This window comes from Tupaia chinensis, unplaced genomic scaffold (genome assembly GCF_000334495.1).
Source record: "Tupaia chinensis unplaced genomic scaffold, TupChi_1.0 Scaffold144276_1, whole genome shotgun sequence".
NCBI lineage: Eukaryota > Metazoa > Chordata > Mammalia > Scandentia > Tupaiidae > Tupaia > Tupaia belangeri.
The window spans coordinates 78,152-97,794 of record NW_006204133.1 but is presented as its reverse complement, the minus strand read 5'-3'; the positions used below and the strand labels follow the sequence as shown (position 1 = coordinate 97,794).

General features: G+C 45.3%; 1 protein-coding gene, 1 non-coding gene and 1 pseudogene across 36 annotated transcripts in view; 1 reads left to right on the top strand and 2 right to left on the bottom strand.

Moving 5' to 3' along the window:
* LOC102499600 (zinc finger protein 2) overlaps positions 1 to 19,643 on the bottom strand; it is a 38,165-nt gene that overhangs the window by 3,439 nt on the left and 15,083 nt on the right. For 29 of the 35 annotated variants that reach the window (XM_027767493.1, XM_027767468.1, XM_027767492.1 and 26 more), the window contains one exon: positions 18,207 to 19,643. In XM_027767493.1, the coding sequence (XP_027623294.1) occupies positions 19,164 to 19,643 (480 nt within the window). In that variant the 3' untranslated portion in view covers positions 18,207 to 19,163. Of the gene's footprint in view, positions 1 to 1,100; positions 1,188 to 2,468; positions 2,572 to 5,724; positions 5,814 to 5,894; positions 6,041 to 6,557; positions 6,643 to 6,715; positions 6,830 to 7,190; positions 7,313 to 18,206 lie in introns of those variants that run through there. The other 6 variants (XM_027767464.1, XM_027767496.1, XM_027767497.1 and 3 more) reach the window with 6 other exon arrangements.
* Positions 6,957 to 14,833, top strand: LOC114005692 (E3 ubiquitin-protein ligase PPP1R11 pseudogene; annotated as a pseudogene).
* Positions 10,789 to 10,895, bottom strand: LOC114005704 (U6 spliceosomal RNA). Its single transcript, XR_003547543.1, has one exon. It is a non-coding gene; the product is annotated as a U6 spliceosomal RNA (small nuclear RNA).

Genomic DNA, 19,643 nt, shown 5'->3' with positions numbered 1-19,643 from the left:
CTGGACTCTCACATAGCTGAACCACATTTCAAGTCCCAGACCTGGCAGCTTGCTTTCTTACTTTCCCTCTTTCTCCCTCTCTCTCCTTCCCTCCTTCTCTCTCTCTTGCTCTCACTCTCTCATTCTGCCCCTCTCTGGTCCAATTAAAATAAGTAAATAAAGGTAAATAAAATATTTTTTTTTAATTTTTAAAATTATAGGGTGTGTGTGTTCACCAGAAAGACAGAGAGACAGAAAGCGAGAAATCACCCCCCAGAGGTGATGGCCACAGCACAATCCCTTCTCCTCCATTTTCCTCTCAGGATCTTGGGCACACATGCACACGTGCCCGACGTGAGTTTAAGCCACTGGGTCCAGGACTCGAACCGTGGTGACTATGTGGAAGTCCAGCAACATAGTCATTATGCCAACTGCTGGTACCCAAATAAAATAATTATTTAAAAAAAAATAGCTATCATTTGCTTAGCATATAGCCAGATACTATTCTAAACATTTCTCTTGGATTATTTTATCTGATCCTCATAACAACCCTAAGTTAAGAGCTATCATTATCTCCATTATATAGCTGGGAATTTGAGTCACAGAGAAGGCCAGTCACTTGTAAAGTCAAAGAGCTAGTACGTAGCTAAGATCAGCTTTGAACCCAGGAACGTTGGTTCTAAAGTCCACACTCCTAATCATCATGCTATACAGCTTCCCCCTAGATAGAGAGGAAGGAAAGGGAAAACATGGAAATCTGTTACCATCATTGGTTTCAGGCAAAAAATAGCATTATTCTGAAGGGGTAAAATAACATATGTGAAAAAGCCTGGTTTACAGTCTTGCACACAAGCAAGTCATTAACAAGCACCAAAATGCTGATTTCATTTGGGAAAAAGAACTGGCTTGAAAGGGTGGAAAGAATATATTCTCTAAAAGAAAAAAAAAATTAAATTACAATTTTATGAACATCATCATCCATAGAGCTAGCATATGGTTGTGGGGAAAATGGGGTTCCATTCAGCTTCTCTGTGGGTCTGCTGAAATCTGAAAAGCCTCCTCTGCAAGCATTTCCGCTGGCCACCTAGGTTTTATTTTCACTGTCTCCAACACTCACTCACCTGGACTGGCTGCTTTTGAGATTTCTCTCTCCAGCTCCTCCCCACGGTCCAACTGAGAGATTACATCAGGTTTGGAAATTGGAAGCCCTGTTCATGGGGAAAGAACAGAGAGTCTGATAAAGAGATCAGTGTTAGCCTCTTAATGTTCCTGGAAGAAAATATGAGAGACAGTGTGAGGGCAGCTCTAAGGTTGTTACTCAACAGCGCTCAGAAGGCAGGAAGACTGGTATACGGCCTATTCGAATTCAGAAGAATTAAGGTCCTTGTTTTTACCTCAACCTAGTAAAGGAATAAGCATCCATTAATCCTTTCTTTTCTTAAGGTTTTTGTCAAAGGGCAGGCGCACTTGTTAGAGAGGGACAGAGAAACACAAAGTGAGAAATCACACTTAGTGAGGGTGGCCACGCTGTAATCCCTCCTCCTCATTCTCTCATCATGCGCCCAGCGTGACTTTTAAGCCGCTGAGTCTGGGACTCAAACCATGGTCAGCCATGTGGGAGTTCAGTGCCTTACCCACTACACCATCTGCTGGCCCCAACAACCATTAATTTTAAGAGCTGTTTTCAGGAGACCAGCAGATGGTGTAATGGTTACATCGCTGGACTCCACATAATCAACCATGGTTCAAGTCCCACATGCGGTGGCTTAAACCTCACACTGGGCCCGTGAGTGCATGCCCAGGATCCCGAGAGGAGAATGGAGGAGAAGGGATTGTGGCGGGGCCATCCCCATGGGGGGGGGGGTGATTTCTCACTTTCTGTCTCTCTCTGTGCGCTCCCTGGTGAGCGCACACACCCTATAGCAAAACTCTCTCTCAAAAAAAAAAAAAAAAAAAAAAAAGCTGTTTTCAGTAGAACTTTTGTCTCGACATCCTCGCTCAAGGTACAGAGAAGGGTAATACATAGGCCCCAGTAAAGGTGTCCATTTCCAACCCCCCCGGGAGTGTTAAAACTGTACCCACAGGGCAAGCCCTACAGCCTCATGGTTAAGGGAGCTAGATCCCACATGGGCAACTGGTTTGAATCCCTGCCTCAATGGACTGAAAAATACATCACACACGCACGTGTGTGTGTGCATGTGTGTGTGTGTCCAAAATCCTTATGGAATGGAAAAGTGGAGGAAAAAGGATTGCAGCGTGATCATACCCCATGGAGGGGTGCTTTCTCTTTCTCTCACTGGCAAGTGTACATAACCTCAGGCAGTAAAAACATCGAAAAACTGTATTCAGAAACCAAGAGCAAAAATTGTCTATCTCAAGCCTTACAGGAAATAAGAATCTTTGACTCTAGGAACCTCAGCACTCCTAGGAACTGAGGAAGTAAAGGCACTACCGTGGGTGAATTAATGGGGGAGGAGAGCCATCCTTACCCAGCAAGACCAGATTCCTATGCTTCTCAGGCACATCCCCCTGAGGTGGAGTCAGCTGCCCCCACTGGGTGAGAGCCTCAGCCACATCCCTGATCAATGATTCCTGCAAAACCAAACACATCAGTGCTCACCAATGGAGCTCCTTCCAAAGGCTTCTGGGAAAGACTACAAGTGACAGCATAAGGGACAGAAAGCAAAAAGGATAGGGAGGTTAGATAAAATGATCTCTGACTTCCACTCCAGCACTAAGATTGTCCGGATTCTCTGCAGCCCAGACTTACTCTGCCTCCAGGCAGAAAAACTTACGTTACCTAGACCAGGAAGGAAATCTTCCATGCAAAATCTGAAGGTACAAAAGTATTAGTTCCTATACGAATAAACTCAACTATAGAACTATAGAATTCCTTACTACTTATCCATGGGAAAGGAGAGAAAATATAGTGAATTTTTAAATATAAGAGGTTCAAGAAATATGAAGCTCTAGTTTTCTTTTTCGGATAAAATCAGTCCACTATATATTAAAAATGAAGATATTTGCTTCACATGCCACAGGTTATTCAGGTCCAAATTATTATGAAAGCTCACCAAGTCTTCTTGTCATTTTCCATGATGACCCTGACTGGTCTGGCCCCCATCTGCTCGACCTCATTGCACAGTAATCCCGGCTCCACTGAGTAGGCACCTGTCAGCTCTGCCGAATGTGTGCCACATTCCCTTTCCTCCTTTCAGACATGCTGCTTCCTGTTCCTGAACATTCTCTCCCTGCCCCATCCTTTCAGCCATCTGAATCCTACTCACACTTCATTCTCACCTCAGATTTTCCCCCTGCAGGGAACCCTCCCCTGGCTCTCTGATTGGAGCACTGTGCTCCTTCCCTTCACTGGAGTTGCACACACATTAAAGGGACATTTTTCTTAAAAATTATTTTATTTAATTAATTTTGTTTGTTATTATTATTTATTTTTATTTAACTTTATTTATTTTAATTTGACCAGATAGGGACAGAGTGAGAGAGAGAGAGAGAGAGAGAGGAAAAGTGAAAAGGCAAGCCACCAAGTCTGGGACTCGAACTGCAGCTGGCCATGTGAGAGTCTAAAGTCCTTAACCACCACGCCACCTACCAACCCCTATTATTATTTTTAACTTGACTAAAGAGAGAGAGAGAAAGAAAAGGAGACAAAGAGAGAGAGAAAAGGGAAGTGAGAAAACAGGTCTGGGACTCAAACCAGTTGACCATCTGGGAGTCCAGATCCTTTCAGCCATCTGAATCCTACTCACACTTCATTCTCACCTCAGATTTTTCTCCCCCGCAGGGAAGAAAAATTTTCTTCAGACCTGGCGGGGACTCTGTGCTCCTTCCCTTCTCTGGAGTTGCACACACAATACAGGGACAGTGTGTCTGAACCACTGAACCCTAAGTTCCACAAAGAACAGAGGCCAAGAGCAGGGGACAGTAAGTCCCCGCCAGGTCTGGTTCTCAAACCAGTTTACCATCTGGGAGTCCAGCACCTTAACCACCCTGCCACCTGCTGGCCCTGAACTACCACTCTTGCCCTAGGCCCCTGAACACATCTATGTATATGATGGCTCGTTTTGTTTCTGTTCGGCATTCTAATATGTCTTATTGGGAAAGTCGAGACACACTCTTCTATGCAATAATGTGCCAGGACTTTCCCAACAACCCAACATAGTGTTCCCAAGCCAGTAAAACAATGCGCATAATAAAGTTCAAATAATTACCTCCTTTTGTAAATCCCCTGCCCCAAATAAACTATTCTAACACTGAAAGTATCAAATCACTGTTTTGTATTTATGCCATGGTCCCTTAAGGCTATAGCCCTCAAGAGTGATCCCACAAGTAGATAATTTGTACAATCTCTTTTCTTAACAAATAATTTGCTTCGAATGTGAGCAGACTAGCTGGCAGCTCCTTTCAGACTTTGGTTCCCTGAGAAAAACCTCAGCATCAGACCCATTTGAGTGCACATGTGCTGGGCTGAAAGGCACAGGCAGATCAATCAGATACCGTCCTGTAGGTACCCCTGACTTTCTCACCTCAATTCCCTTTGAGAGCAATCCACACATGCACAGATCAAAATCAATACTGGCGTTTTCTCCCAAGGTTTTACACGGATCACCAGCACCTGCATGCTGCGAGGCCTGATCTGACACAGACAAGTAGTCCTAGCCCCTGCAGCAAATGGTCTGCCGATCGCCCGGTGTCCCAGCCTAGACCCTACGGAAGCATCTTCACTCACGTTCCCTCCCAGTCAGTTATGGCATGTTTCATCTTGCTGGCCCTTTGCAAACCTTTACGGGCTGTATCTGCCTGGAATAAGATCCAGTGTAGATCTTCCTGGGGTCTGGCTATCACACATTCCAGCTTCCCTCACACACTCCAGCTCACCCCACAGGGACTCGCGAACCCCTTGACGACTCCCAACTCTTTCATCACTTGATTTTTTCCTTTCTTTCGTTTATATTTTTTGGCCAACGCTGTTCTCGATCCTCGAACATTCCTGTATTCTGTTCTCCAGCTACCCAATCTCTCTCTTTCCAGGTGTAGATTTTATCCCAAACTTTTCCTTAATACTCCAGATGATGGAAAACCTTCTCAGGGTCTTTCATGACTTGTCTGTACCAGTCATTTCTCCCCTTAAAAAAAAAAAAATGTTTCTTTCTGGGCCAGCCAAAGGTGCAGTGGTTAAGGTAGCTGGATCTCACAGGATCGACGGTGTGGTTTGAGTCCCAGACCCAGTGGCTTGAAAATTACACTGAGTGCTTTGTATGCCTGCCCAAAGACGGAGGCTATAAAAGGGACTGCAGCCTGACCATTCCCATGGAGCAGGAGGAGGGCCTTTCTTTCTCTTACCCCTTCTCTCTCTGGAAAGCGCATGTGCCCTCTCTCTAACAAAAATAAATAAATAAATAAATAATTTCTTCATTCTACTTATTTACAAACTTTTACTGCTTCAGTAAACTCCATGAGGTAAGGGTCAATGACCATTACTACTTTGCAACTCACCGCAAGGCCAATAATTGTACTGAATGGCTACAAGTCTGCAGCAAGCACTTAGTTAAGTAGAGAAGAAGCCAGCCAGGATGGAACTTCACACGTGGGGAGCATTCCCTGTGAGGTTTATCATTCATCAGTTTCTCAGGATGGACCCAGGGGTTTTGGAATCAGGGCTGAGCCATTCCCTAACAATGAGAGAAAACACATCCATGCTCTGAGGATGGAAGAAATCCAACTCACCTGGGGCCCAGAGCTTGGCAGTGCAGCAGTCCTGCCATCTCCTCCTGGGTTCGCGTCGCAAGGAAGGTCTGGGTCCACAGACTGTGGTCCTAGAAGTGGAGTGAGCCATGGAGATTACTCTAGCTTTACAGCAAACTCGCAGAAACTATAATACACCAGCTATTTGTCACCTAAGAGTCAACACGGGGAAGCAGGGGACAATCCTGTAACATCCCTGATTAAGACCGTCATGACTATTGCTCCGGGTTCCTCCTGTCTCCTCTGCCCTTGAACTCCAGCAAGATTCATTTCTCTCTCTCATCTAAATAATACTCCAAATGTCCATCGTGCCTCGCTTAATGATTAATTTCTGTTGTATTTCAGGCCCACAGGGTGAACGAACCATTAAAGTCTTTTTGCACACTGGCTTTTCAGATACCACCTGGCTATCTCAGAAAAGCAATGGGTCGTGTGCGAAAACAAACAAAGCAAACCAACAAAACAGAATTCCCCTGACTTCCTGAAGCCTCCCTTTTCCTGCCAAGTGGGTCAAAGTCTCCTTTCTACTGCCTTACGGTGTTCTTGCCAAGACAAAGGAAGCCACTATAAAAAGCTGAAGTGTCAGAGCTGGTGATTTGGGGGACAAGGGGGACATCTGTGACCCTGCAGACCAGCAGGGCAAGGGGGTAGTGGGCTCTCGCTCAAAACCCCAGACCGAGACCAACTATTACAGAAGGGGCCCTCGGCGGGGACGGGATGCTGCTCCTCCCTGAGCTGCCGCAGCCCAAGGGCAGCCTTGCTCCCTTTCTTTCTCTCCGGCGGGCACTGCGGCCCCCTCACTCCCACATTCTCACCTCTGCCCCCAGGCTCCATGGCGACTCCCTCTCCGAGCAGGGCTGGGCACTAACGCCGCCGGGGACAGCTGGGGGAGCCCCCCCGGGGGCCCGGACCGCCCGCCCGAGCCGCGCCGCGCAGCTCGGGACCCGCCCGGGCCCCGCCTCCCGCACTCCACCTCGGGACACTCGCTCGGCCCTCCTCCTCTTCTGCCGCCCTCACGCGGGCCACGGAGGGGGCCGGGCGGGCCACAGAGGAACCTAGGAGCCTGCGGGGCTGAGTCGCGCCCGCCGGCCGGGGCCGAACTACAACTCCCAGAATCCTCCGCAGAGCGCGGCTCCGTGCCGACGCCGTTTCCCAGAGGCCCTCGCGGCGTGCTCGCCCCGCGGCCTGCGGCGCCGGGTTTCGAGCTTCCGGCAATGGCGGCCGCCCGGATCCGGCTCAATGAACCATCCGCGGATCGCGAGGCGTCTGCCCGCAGCTGTTCAGGGCCGTCTCTCGCCTCTTTTCTCGACGCCGACTCTGGGCACTGGGCACGCCAAATCCCGCTTGGTCTGGGCCGTTAGCTCCCCACAGCGTGCACACTTACTGGGAATGCCTTTTAGCTGTGAATACAGAGGTTCAGTATTACAGGGGCTTATTTTCTTACTTACAGATTCAGGGTTAGGCAGATCAGGGCTGGATGGAGGCTCCATAAAATCAGGCCTGTTCTGTTTGTCTCCTCAGCCGTCCTTAAGACGTGATTATATTCGCAGTCACAAGATGACTGCTGGACTTCCATTAAGTCCCACCCCAGATGGAAAAAAGGAAAGGGCCAAGCTGAAAGGGAGCTTCCTGTTAGCCCTTTCAAGATGTCACCAGTCCTGTCCAACGGTTTCCAATGATATAACATTGGCCTGATTTCTTAACGCCTGGCTGGAAGATACTGGGAGACAATCAGGCACTCCACTATTCAGACTAGAGCCAGTTCCTATTGTTAATGAAGTAAAGAAAAACGTCTGATTAGGCCTCTGCCATAGTAAGCATTTCTCAGTGCTTATTATCAATGGTTCAGCTATTGCAAGTTACTTTATCATGAGGTTCTATAATAAGGCTCTATAATACTTGTGTATTAATTGAGCTACTGCTCCTCGGTGTTTAGTCATTTGCGTCTTCTGCACTCTGTGCAGGTTTTATGCACATGTATGATGGAAATGAATCCATATCCTTAACATGGTCCGCATGGCTGAATGCAATGCCAGGGGCCAGGTCTTGATCTAGCGACTGTTTTTTGTGGTCTCCACCACTGGGATTCACCATCACTGTATTTGCCCTGCCTTAGGTTCCAGGTTCTTGCTTATTAACAGGATGAAAGAAGAGAGGGCCATGTAAATTCTCCATCTTCCATCCGCAGGAGTGAAATATATGGCACAGAAATTTAAATAGTTATGCTTTTTAAAAAATATCTAGACATCAGGTCAGCAGGTGGCATAGTGGTCGAGGCACTGGACTCTCACATGATCGACCTTGATTCTAGAACCAGACCCTGTGGCTTGAAACTCATGCGAGGTACGTGTGCATGCATGCCCAAAATCCCAAGAGGAGAAGGGAGGAGAAGAGATTGAAGCATGACCATCACCCCAGAAAGTGATTTCTCACTTTCCCTCTCGCTGTCTCTGTTACTCCAACAAATACATGTACCCTATAGCAAAACATCTCCCTTAAAATAAAAGAAGAAAGAAAGAAAAAAATACATTCTCCTCATCCTCTGCTCACATTCTATCAGCTGCTCCCTGGGACTATACTTTATTCCTAAGCAGGGATTCCCAGAGTTATAGTTGTGGGGAAGCCAATCTGTGTAGGTGCAGAAAGGCAGTCTGTATTTTGGTTTCATGGATACTAAAAGCAAGGAGGAGGACAACATGTCTAACAGAACTTGCTGACCTGGCTTTGGGTTATATCCTCATGTCTGTTGCTTTGCTATTAAAGGATGACCAGTCATGGATGTTATGTCTGGAGTCAACTTTGGCTTCGTGGTATTTGAAATTAAGCCTAGTTCCATCTCCTGTTCACTGTGGCTGACCTCTTCAACCTGGGACATACAACTTCTCCCACCCCCAGTACCTGGCTGCAGCAACTAGACATGAAATATTTGGCATGAATATTTTTTCTCTTTTGTGGCTACAAATAAGCAATGAAGAGGGGGAGGTGGTATGTGCAAAGTATCTATGGAATGGCAGGGTCAAACTAAGAAGTCTTAGTCATCAGTGAAATTCAACAAAGATAAAATTACAACCACTACCCTATAAACGAGAATAATCGGGTGATGGTTTGGTCTACAACAGCCCAGAGGTGATATTATAAGGCCAGAAAAGCCAGCATTCAGAAAAATGAAAAGTCCTGAGAGCTGAAGTGAAGAACAAATTCACATAACCAAAATCAGCTCCTGCTAGCTACTTGAGAAGTGAATTAAGAGCTAAGAGTAGGGGACCGGCAGGTGGCATAAGTGGTTAAGGCAGGTAGATTCCCACATGGCTGACTGCGGTTTGAATCCCAGACCTGGCAGCTTGCTTTCTCACTTTCCTATCTCTCTGGTCAACTTCTAAAAAATAAAAGAATGATATTGAGTAAAATTAAATAAAAATAATTCTTAAAAAAAAATAAAGAGCTAAGAGTGGGGCCAGCAAGTGGTGTGGTGATTGAGGCAACAGACTCCCACATGACTGACCGTGGTTTGAGTCCCAGATCTGGCAGCTTGTTTTCTCACTTTCCTTCTCTCTCTCTTTCTGTGTCTCTCTCTGGTCAAATTACAATAAATTAATAAAGACGTAAAATTAATTTTTTTTTTAAAAAAGAGCTAAGAGCACAAGATACTAGCAGCCCTAAGTAGATAAAAAGATTGGTGTCCATATTTTCTTACTGATGTTTCTACTTCTACAAATTGCATTTCATTTGGAATTCACATTCTTGTGCTAGACATTCAGAAAATATGTGATAAGCATAGGCACCACACTGGGAACACACAATGCACAGATGTGTTGGACTGGCTTTATACCCTGGTGGTTAAGGGAGCTGGATCAGGCATGGCCAACTGTGGTTCAACTCCTAGCCCTGGCATCTTGAGAAAAACATGCTGAGTTTATGTGCATGTGTGCCAAAATTCCAGTAAGATGGAGAAATGGAGGAGGAGGGATTGTGGCATGACCATGTCCCATTGGAGGGTGCTTTCTCTTTCCCCTCTCTACCTCCTTGGGAAGCACACGTGCTTTTGACAGTTGAAGAAAAAAGAAAAGAAAAACAAGAAATAGTTGCCAGAGGGCACACAAACTCACTGAGGGAAGAGAGAGAGAGAAAGCACACGTCCCCATGGGGGTGGTCATGCTGTAATCCCTTCTCCATTTCCTCTCCTCTTGGAATTTTGGGCACACACATGCCTGATGTGTTTTCTTTGTTATTTTTGTTTTGTTTAGAGATTTTTGCTACAGGATGTGTGCACTTGCAGGAGAGACAGAGGGAGAGAAAATGAGAAATCACCCCCAAGGAGGGATGGCTATGCCACAGTCCCTTCTCAATTCTCCTCTCAGGATTTTGAGCACACACACACACTAATTCATTTATCTAAATCCTTATTATCAGAAATTTTTGGTTTATCAGAAATGTATGGCTTTTTTTTCCCCTTTTTTCACTTTTTTTAATTTATTTTTTTTATTATCATCATATCTTCTTCATATTACATTGGATTACCTATAACTTTACAGTGTATTACATTGTTTCTTCAAAAGGGAATGCCATGCACAGTCAGTACAGAGACATTAATCTCCCCACTTCAACATTCCATATCTTTTCTGTTTTCCCCAATCATTATCTTTATTATTCTAATTATTTTTATAAAACAGTCAATTGCTATTTCTCGTTTTGCTTGTAAAAATACTTTGCCCATCATGAAACACTTCTCAGACCAATCCAGTTAAGAATACTATACATGTCATTATCAACAGTTAATAAGCCCTATGTGTTTCTCACTAACGTCCTGTCTCTCTATTGTTCACTTGCTATCTTTCTCTATCCTCTTCTCTTCACTTACCCCATTCCACACTGTCCTATTCTCATTAAGTACCTTCACTGTTTTTATGTCCTCCGATTTATTGCTCTCTATTATAGAGTGCGGATAGTTGGTGTATATTGAGTGGATACGTACAATATCTTTCTTTCATAGCCTGGCTTACTTCACTCAGCAATAGATCCTCCATACAAGCATGTTATCATCAATAAAAAAATATGGAACGCTTCACGAATTTGCGTGTCATCCTTGCGCAGGGGCCATGCTAATCTACTCTGTATCGTTTCAATTTTAGTATATGTGCTGCCGAAGCGAGCACCCCTTTTTTCACTTTTTTAAGGAAAGCTTGAGATCAACATTTACCTGATTTTTTTCCCCTTAGGACAACTTCTAGAAGGGAGGTTGCTCATTTTCAGTTTTACTTAATACAATTTTTAACTTAAAGCTAGGGTCGCAACCTTCTCAGACTCCACTCTAATCAGAAAGGCGATTTCCTCTTTGGCCTGGGGAATCCCTCGGTTGCAGGATGAGACTTCTGCCATGAAGGCTACATTCTTGGTGGTCTTGCCTCACTTTCTGGTTCCTACCCTTAGGAACTTGTGTACCTTGGACTCAGAAACCTTCCTAAAAGCTGTGTGTGTGTGTTCCAAATGCCCCATTCTGCTTGCCAGGAAGATGAAACCAGTCTATGGCGGTCAAGGAAGTTCTGGCATTCTCAGGCTTTCCTCCCTCACTTAAAAATGTTCCTGTGATTAAAAAACAATATATGATTCATTGATGTGTGATTTGTGTTTCTACTTTATAGACTCACCTAACGTGATTTACTGATTTTTATAAAGTGATATTTAGATAATTCTAGTAAGTGTGTATTTGACAACCTATTAAAATGTTTTGGAGATTTGGAGCTTTTTTTTTTTTAGTAGAAGTTTTCTTTTTAAAGAATTATTTTATTTAACTTTATTTATTTATTCATTCATTCATTTATTTCAATTTTACCAGAGAGGGACAGTGAGAGAGAGAAAGAAAGTGAGAAAGCAAGCTGCCAGATCCAGGACTCAAACCACGATCAGCCATGTGGAAATCCAGTGCCTTTAACCCCCACGCCACCTGCTGGTCCTGGATCTTTCTTTATTAATTGTAATATACTAACAAACTCATGCGTGGTAGTTTTAAAGTAACTCATTCAGGGAATACTTGAATGCATGAAACATGTGAGAAACTATAGGAATCATTAGGGATTCAAAGATGATTAAGACAGGGGGTTAGTAGGAAGAAGTATACACATTGGAAATGATAAAGTTGAAGATTTCTTTCATCTGAACCAAAATCTTTGGGAGAAGTGTACCATAGGAGGAACGAATTGACCTGGCTATGAAAATAAAAACTTTAAACAAATTTTAAATAAACTATTCCTTCGAGATTCTGTAAGCTTTCTCTGTGCTTCCCACCTCCTTTGTCATTATTCTTTTTACTTTGAGGTTTTCAACATCTGTAGGAATCCATTCTCTACCTCTTAGCAGGAAGGTAGGATTTTATGATTACATCACTAAACTAGTAAATGTATTTTCCACATAACTCGAGTTACCTATCAAATTCCAGTGCTAAGACAGTCATTCAGTTAAAGACGAACAGCAAACCATTGGATTCACAGTTCCATGCCATTAGGAAGGGCCATGTTTTTTACATACATACACATAAAAGGCAGATTCTTAACTGCTTACCCAAGAAAACAAAAAACTCCAGCGTCACCTCCCTGTAAAGAGCCCTTTGAGTAGGGACTGGTTGCTTCCCACATCTTTTGAGAACATTCACAACCACATCCTTAGAGCTGATTTCTGAATAGACAAACCTGTTTCGCTCACCTACATGTCTTCTTTTTTATCTTACTAAGGAGCAAAGACTCCAGCACTGGGAAGCATATAGGATAGGAAAAAAGTGGCTTTGGTGATGTCATGGATGCTGAATGTTTTAGGAAAGAGGCTCTGGTCTATCGCCTAAGGCATGCAACGCTTGGTAATAGCTGTTCTCAATGGCGCAGACTCCAAACTTCAGGAATACTATTACTTAGCTTCACTTTTTAAACTATAAAGTGGAAAGATTTGGATCAGATGATCATTAAAGTCCCTGCCAGCTCTAACATTAGTGGAGCCATAAAATCCCAGCTTGACCAACTTGTTCTTGAGTCAGGGAAGACCCATAATTAGTGTGTTGGGAACAAAAGATATTTTTTTTCAAATAATTATTTTATTAAACTTAATTTATTCATTCATTTATTTTTAATTTTGACCAGAGAAAGACAGAGTGAGTAACAGAGAGAGAGAGAAGGCAAGCCTCCAGGTTCAGGACTTGAACCGTAGTCAGCCACATGGGAGTCCAGTGCCCTTAACACCACACCACCTGCTGATCCAGGGAGCAAAAGATATTTTTTCTTCTTCCTTTTTTTTTTTTTTTTTGGAGAGGTTTTTGCGATAGGGCGCATGCGCTCGCCAGCAACACAGAGAGACCGAGAGACAGAAAGCGAGAAATCACCTCCCAGGGGAGATGGCCACGCCGCAATCCCTTCTCCTCCATTCTCCTCTCGGGATCTTGGGCACGCACGCACACATGCCTGGCGTGAGTTTTAAGCCAACTTGTCTGGGACTTGAACAGCAGTCGACTACGTGGGAGTCCAGCAACATGGCCATTACACTAACTGCTGGTCCCCCGAGAACAAAAAGATATTCTAGGGCAGAGGAACTAAGACTGGAGAAACAAGAGTGAAGATCACTTGCCCCTTTGAAAGGGAAGATAATATCCTGTCCAGACTAGAGGATGCAGAATTTTTGTATCCTCATCAAAGTTCTATAAATACTCCCTGAGCCACCGAACTCATTCACTGCTAAAGGGGAGTTTCCTCAACCCTCTGCTCCCAGTCATTCCACACAAACTCATGAGGAAGATCTGTGGCCATTCAGAGAACCATCTGTGCAGCTCTATCGTATGGATGGAAGGAGAGAATCTTCAGCCAAAAAGGTACTAGTAAGTATTCTCTGTAGGGAGAAAACTGGTCTCCAAGGCATTCACTCCTTGGCTGGCACTGAAGCTCCAGACTGAAGAAAGTTCTACCCTCCTGCCATCTAACTATTAGGGGCACAGCTGTCATGCTCTCCTCTTCTGTGTTCTCTTGGGAAATACTCAGGTCAGAAATGGCAAAACAAGGAAAGGAAACATGAGACTCATCCCAGTTTGGAGTTGTCTGACCTAAGTGCTACAGTTTAAAGCACCCCCATCCACCAGCATCCTATGTTGAGCCATTGTAAGGGGACTTTAAGAGGGTGAAAACTTTGTTCAATTGTCGTGTTAACGGGTCCAGCCTTTAGAAGGATATTGATGATTGGCTGGTTGAGCAGGGCCCCATGGGTTCATAAGGAAGAGAATGAGGCTGGGAAAGCCACACAGAACAGACTGTGCTCTGTACATGCCCACCACCTTTCTGCTGCTGTCAGCCATGGGATGGAGCTAGTCTCACGCCTTTGGACTGTTCAGCCACCAGAACCGTGAGTCAAATGAACCTCCATTCTTTGTATTAATCTCTTTGTCTGAGATATTTCTGTAAGCAATATAATAGTGGACGTGGGACAGGTTATCCCCAGGGGTGGGAAAGTGGAGGCCCAGACGTAAGGGGCAGAAAAGGCCGCTGATCAGGGCTACAATTCTGAATCCGAAACCAATTTTCTCCCGTCTGAGACACAGAAAATGAGAAAGGGTGTCTCATCCCCCTCCCTTTCCTCCTTCCTTTCCTCAGCATTAGCCACAGTGGAGGCAGGAGCCGGGCTAAGTGAGACCATCACTGAGACAACAGTTACCGTGACAACCAAGCGCTAGGGAACTGGAGCCTACCCATCAAACTTCGGAAACGGAAGGCAGAGAAAAAGGTGGAGTGAATGAGTGACACTCGTTCACTCGTGTCCAGCTCTCTTGGCCTTCTTTCTCCTTACTGAGATCTGGTTATCATTTTCGGGCCTCTCGACATGCAGAAATCAGTGGACAACGAACACGTGGGGTACCACTCATCAAAATCCTGCTGTATTTATGAAAAATGTCAGGCCTTTGGCAAGAGCTCCAGAGAGAGCGATGAGGAAGAGGAAGGCTGTGGTCATCCACATTGTGTAAGGGCCACCACAAAGGACAGCGTCATGCAACCCCGGACCCACACCCAACACCCCTCCCCAGCCTCCTGACCCCTCCCAACCTCCTCCAGGGCAAATACCGCACTAAATCCCTTTCTCCCCTACCATTCCTGTGTCTGTCTGGCCCTGAATGTATCCATGTGGCTATTTGAGGACTAAACCCATGGTCTGAGCCTTTTTCCAGTCCTCTCCTTCCCTCTCCTCTGCCTGAGAGAACAATACCAACAGGCTTAACAGCGATCCTGGAGTTCTGACTTGCTGCTATTCCAGAACCCAGACTCCTGGGGTCCCCCAGCTCTCCTTTGTCCTCCCAGTCCCTACCCTCCTTTCTCCAGGAATCCAAGCATCTTGGTCCCAGTCTCTTTCCTGTTCTGTCAAATTGCCTGTTTTGGGATCTAGTTACCTTGGCCATCCTGCAACCTCAGTATGACTTCTGAACTCTTAGATTGGGTTTTCAGCAGTCCAGCTTTCACTGCCAGGGTCAGATTCCACACAATCTTGCCCCAGCTATGCTTGTTAATCCAGCGATGTGTTTATATAATCACAATTCTTAGTCCATGCCTGTGGGATACAAGGTCTTAGGGGAGACCTCAGGCTTCTTAGCCATTTCTTTCCTACCCCCACCCCACCGTTGCCAAGAGGAGTTAGGAGAGAGGTCTTTGTCATTGTCTCCTTAGTGGAAAATGGAGATTCATGTCCTCTCCCTACCCTTCTCATCTAAGCTAGGATTTCTGACAAAGTTGGCTTGAGACTGGTCACTTAAACTACCTCTTCAGCCTTTGGTCTTTCAGCTGCAGAAACAGATCCAACACAGTCCCAGGGGCCTGGGTCCATGTGAGAGGAAGGAAAAGGGAGGGAGCAGAGAGTTGGGGGTGCATTCCTACAGTACACTCTTACTCTTCCTTCCCGAACTAGACGTCTGACTTTCTTGGCCCTTCCCTCCCCTTACTGGGGTCTGGCTATCATTTTCAGGCCTCTCGACAGGTGGAAATCAATCAAATCTATACCACCACTGAGATCTCATCTATTGCCACAGATGCACAAAATAACCCAACATAAAAAAACCCACCATAGTGGATTGTGATACTAGGCTAAATCTCCACCTAACAATCTGATATTATTAATGGCCATTAGATGAAGCTAAAACTTGCAAACTCAAGGCTTCACTACTGTATGTCACACTGGGAGCGATATACTAGAAGATAGATGGCCCTTAGAGATTTTAGGTCATGAACGAGTATTCCCCATTTTTAAAGAAAGAGTTATTTTTATTTAATTTTGTTTATTTCAATTCAACCAGAGAGGGACAGAGAGAGGCAAAGAGAGAGAGAGAGACTGTGTGTGTGTGTGTGTGTGGAGTGAGAAAAACAAGCCGCCAGGTCAGGGACTCAAACCACGGTTGGCCATGTGGGAGTCCAGCGCCCTTAACCACCATGCCACCTGCTATGCAGGTCACCAAATTTATAAGAGAACAAAGGGAAAACTATGAAGTTTACATCCCATTCCATTTTATTGTTGTACTCAAAAGTATCTGAATCCTGGGGCTGGCAGGTGGGTATTAAGCGGGGTGGCCTCCCACATGGCTCACCATGGTTCGAGTCCTGGACCTGGCGGCTTGCTTGTTCTCTTTCTCTGTCCCTCTCTGGTCAAATTAAAATAAAGATAAATAAAATAATTTTTTTAAAAAAGTATCTGAATCCTCAATCTGTTCCAATCTTCCCTTGCTGACACTGGCAGAATATCTTACGGAGGTAGTTGACTCTCAGTTTCGTTTATTAGGCAGTAAATCAAAGATTCAGAACTCTCAGAGACAGTCATCAGTCAGAAGCTTGTCAACAGTCCTTTTATTTTCTACTCGACATTATTAAACAGTATCAGATATTATGTACACCCATAGACTCTGACATGTTTTTCCTCAAGTTGCTTCAAAAGTCCACACATAAAAAGTCTTCCCTGCCGCTTATCTGCTCTAAGATAGGCCAAGATTAATAGAGTTGTTTGTAGGTTGGGGAGGGGTCTGTTTGGCAATTCAGTTTCTTGAGTCTGATTTTAACTTCTGGGGAGATTCATCTTGATCCGCTAGAATTCACGTAGGGCGATCAAATTCCATTCTTTCAGAGTCAAGTCCTTTTGCAGGTTATCACCATAAGCAACTAGAAAGGGAATGCATGGGGCCAGAAGGTGGCACAGCGGTCAAAACGAACAAACAAAACAGAAACATGTCGCTGTGTGAGGAAATTCTACGTGGGAAGGTTCCTGGTTCAAGTCTGGAGACCTCCTCAGTATGCAGGGCAAGTGCCTGCCGATGATCCAGAGCTGGCGGAAGGCTGCGGCTGGTGGCGCACCGCCTCAAGACCCTGTTGGGGTGCTGTTTCTCTTTCACTCTGCTTTTCTCACTTAGGAAAGCAAACAAATGTAAAAAAATAAAAAAGAAATGCAGATGCCTACAGTCAAGATCATCTAGTGCCTGACCTTTAATAAAATTAAAAATATAGGGCTAGGCCAAGGGAAATAGGAGGGTTCTGGGAGTTAGCACATAAAGCTTAGCAAAGATCACAATAAGGCAGACCTTAAATATTCAGAGTTCTCATTAAATAGGGAGCTAGTTTAGGTCTTAAGTAATGCAATGATGGGCAGGAAGGGGTCATAGGGCAATACTGGTTTACCAGTAATATGCAAAATGTACCTGTGATAGTCTCTTGGTGTTAACCAAATATTGAGGTGTTTATTTTCTAGCCTTCAGGTTCTGGCTTATTAGATGTGGAGAGATGTGCTACAGATCTGGGCTTTAAAAACATCCCACAAATCCTTCTAGCTTTCTCTTTTTATTTCATGGTGACTTTGGAGGTCAAATGTTCTAAATGATGAGGGTGCAGCAAGACTCACACAGACTGATCACATCAGATTTTGCGTGACCACAGACTGGCTTATTTGGGGGCTTGTTATTGCACCGTGGCTTAGCATATCCCTCTTCTTAATATTTTCTTTTTGGGGGGGACCAGTAGTTAGCGTAATGGCTATGTCGCTGGACTCCCACGTAGTCGACTGCGGTTCGAGTCCTGGACCCGGTGGCTTAAACTCACACTGGGCGTGTGTGCGTGCGTGCCCAAGATCCCGAGAGGAGAATGGAGGAGAAGGGATTGCGGCGTGGCCATCCCCCCTGGGGGGTGATTTCTCGTTTTCTATCTGTCTCTCTCTGTCTGTCTGGCGACCACACGCGCCCCATAGCAAAAACCTCTCCAAAAAAAAAAAATTATTTTTCTTTTTTATACATTGGCAGTAGGTGCATGCGCTCACCAGAAAGACAGACAGAAAGTGACGGAGAGAAAGCACCCTTTAATGGGATATGGTCATGCTACAATCTTTTTCCCCTCCACTTCTCCATGACATCAGGATTTGGGGCATGCACGCATACGTGCCTGGCATGTTTTTCAAGCCGCCAGGGCTAGGATTTGAACATAGTCGGCTATGTGGAATATGACTTTCCAAGCACAGCATTTAACCACTGCACTTTGGGGCCAGGCCAGCCTCTCTCTCTTCAATGATGAGAAAGCAGGAACTATGTCATTCAGATAAATAGTTATTGAGCACCTATCACCTGCAAGGCACTGTGTGAGATAAAAAGATCTACGAGTCACACCCCCAAGTGCATTCTATCTAGGCCTGTGTACATAAATGAGAAAACAGACAAGTCTTAGAGACAGTAGTAAAGAGAGCGGACTTGGAAGGCAGACCTGTATCTAAGCTCTGGCTTCAACTTTCACTAGCTGTGTCACCTCGGGCCAGTTACTCAGCTCTCTAAACTTCAGCATGCTCATCTGTAAAATGCAGATAGTAACAGTACCTACTTCACAGTGGTGGTGAAAGAATCAATTCATCTATTCCTTGTAACATTTTCAGTTGAGTGTTTACCCCATAAGTGCTCAATAAGTGCTATTAGTAGTATTAGTATTAAGAGACCTAACAGCTGGGACACGGGGGATCAAGGTCAGTGCCCCAGAAGCCTCCCAGGGAGGGACTAACAGCTATAAAAACTGTTCTGGAAAACAACAGTGCTGCTCTGATAAAGGCAAACTTGCCTTTGCCCTCCTGCCGTAGCCTCCAGCTCTTTCAAGTGCAGTGACGCTGGGGCTGCATTCTCAGACGACAGGCGTGCTGGAGGCTCTCCTCACAGTTACCCTATTGTCTGACACACCTCTCCGAGATTCTCAATCTTCACATCATTTCCTAACTTCTGGCATCCCACATCAGTTCTAAAACACAGGAGGAATAATGTTCATCAACACCGTGGAGCAGAGGCAGGACCGGGGAACAGTAGCCATGATGGGAGGAAGGAGCGAGTGATGGGCTTGTTAAGACAGGGAAGGCCTATCTTAAGTTTCTATGGAGTCATCTGTCTGACCCGACTTTTATCCAACTCAATCAAAGGCCTGTTTGGCATAACGGCGCTGATGCTGAACAACGGAGGATTTTGAACTGAAGACCTTCCCGCAGGCGCTGCACTCAAAGGGCTTCTCGCCCGTGTGAACTCTCAGGTGCCGCACGAGCCGGCATCTCTGGCTGAAGGACTTCCCGCACTCGTTGCACTCATATGGCTTGTCTCCAGTGTGGATTTTCTGATGCTGTGTCATGGACGAGCGGTCAAAGAACGCTTTGCCGCACTGAATACACCGGTAGCGAGGCTCCCCAGCGTGAGCTTTTCGATGTCTGTTCAGCGACGAGACGCCGTAGAAGGCTTTGCCACACTCGGTACACTCGTAAGGCTTCCTGCCGGTATGGATCAGCAGATGGCGAGTAAGAATGCTCTTCTGGCTGAAGGCTTTCCCGCACTGCTGGCACGTGTAAGGACTTTCTCCGCTGTGAATTCGCAGGTGGCGAGTGAGCGAAGAGCGGGGGAA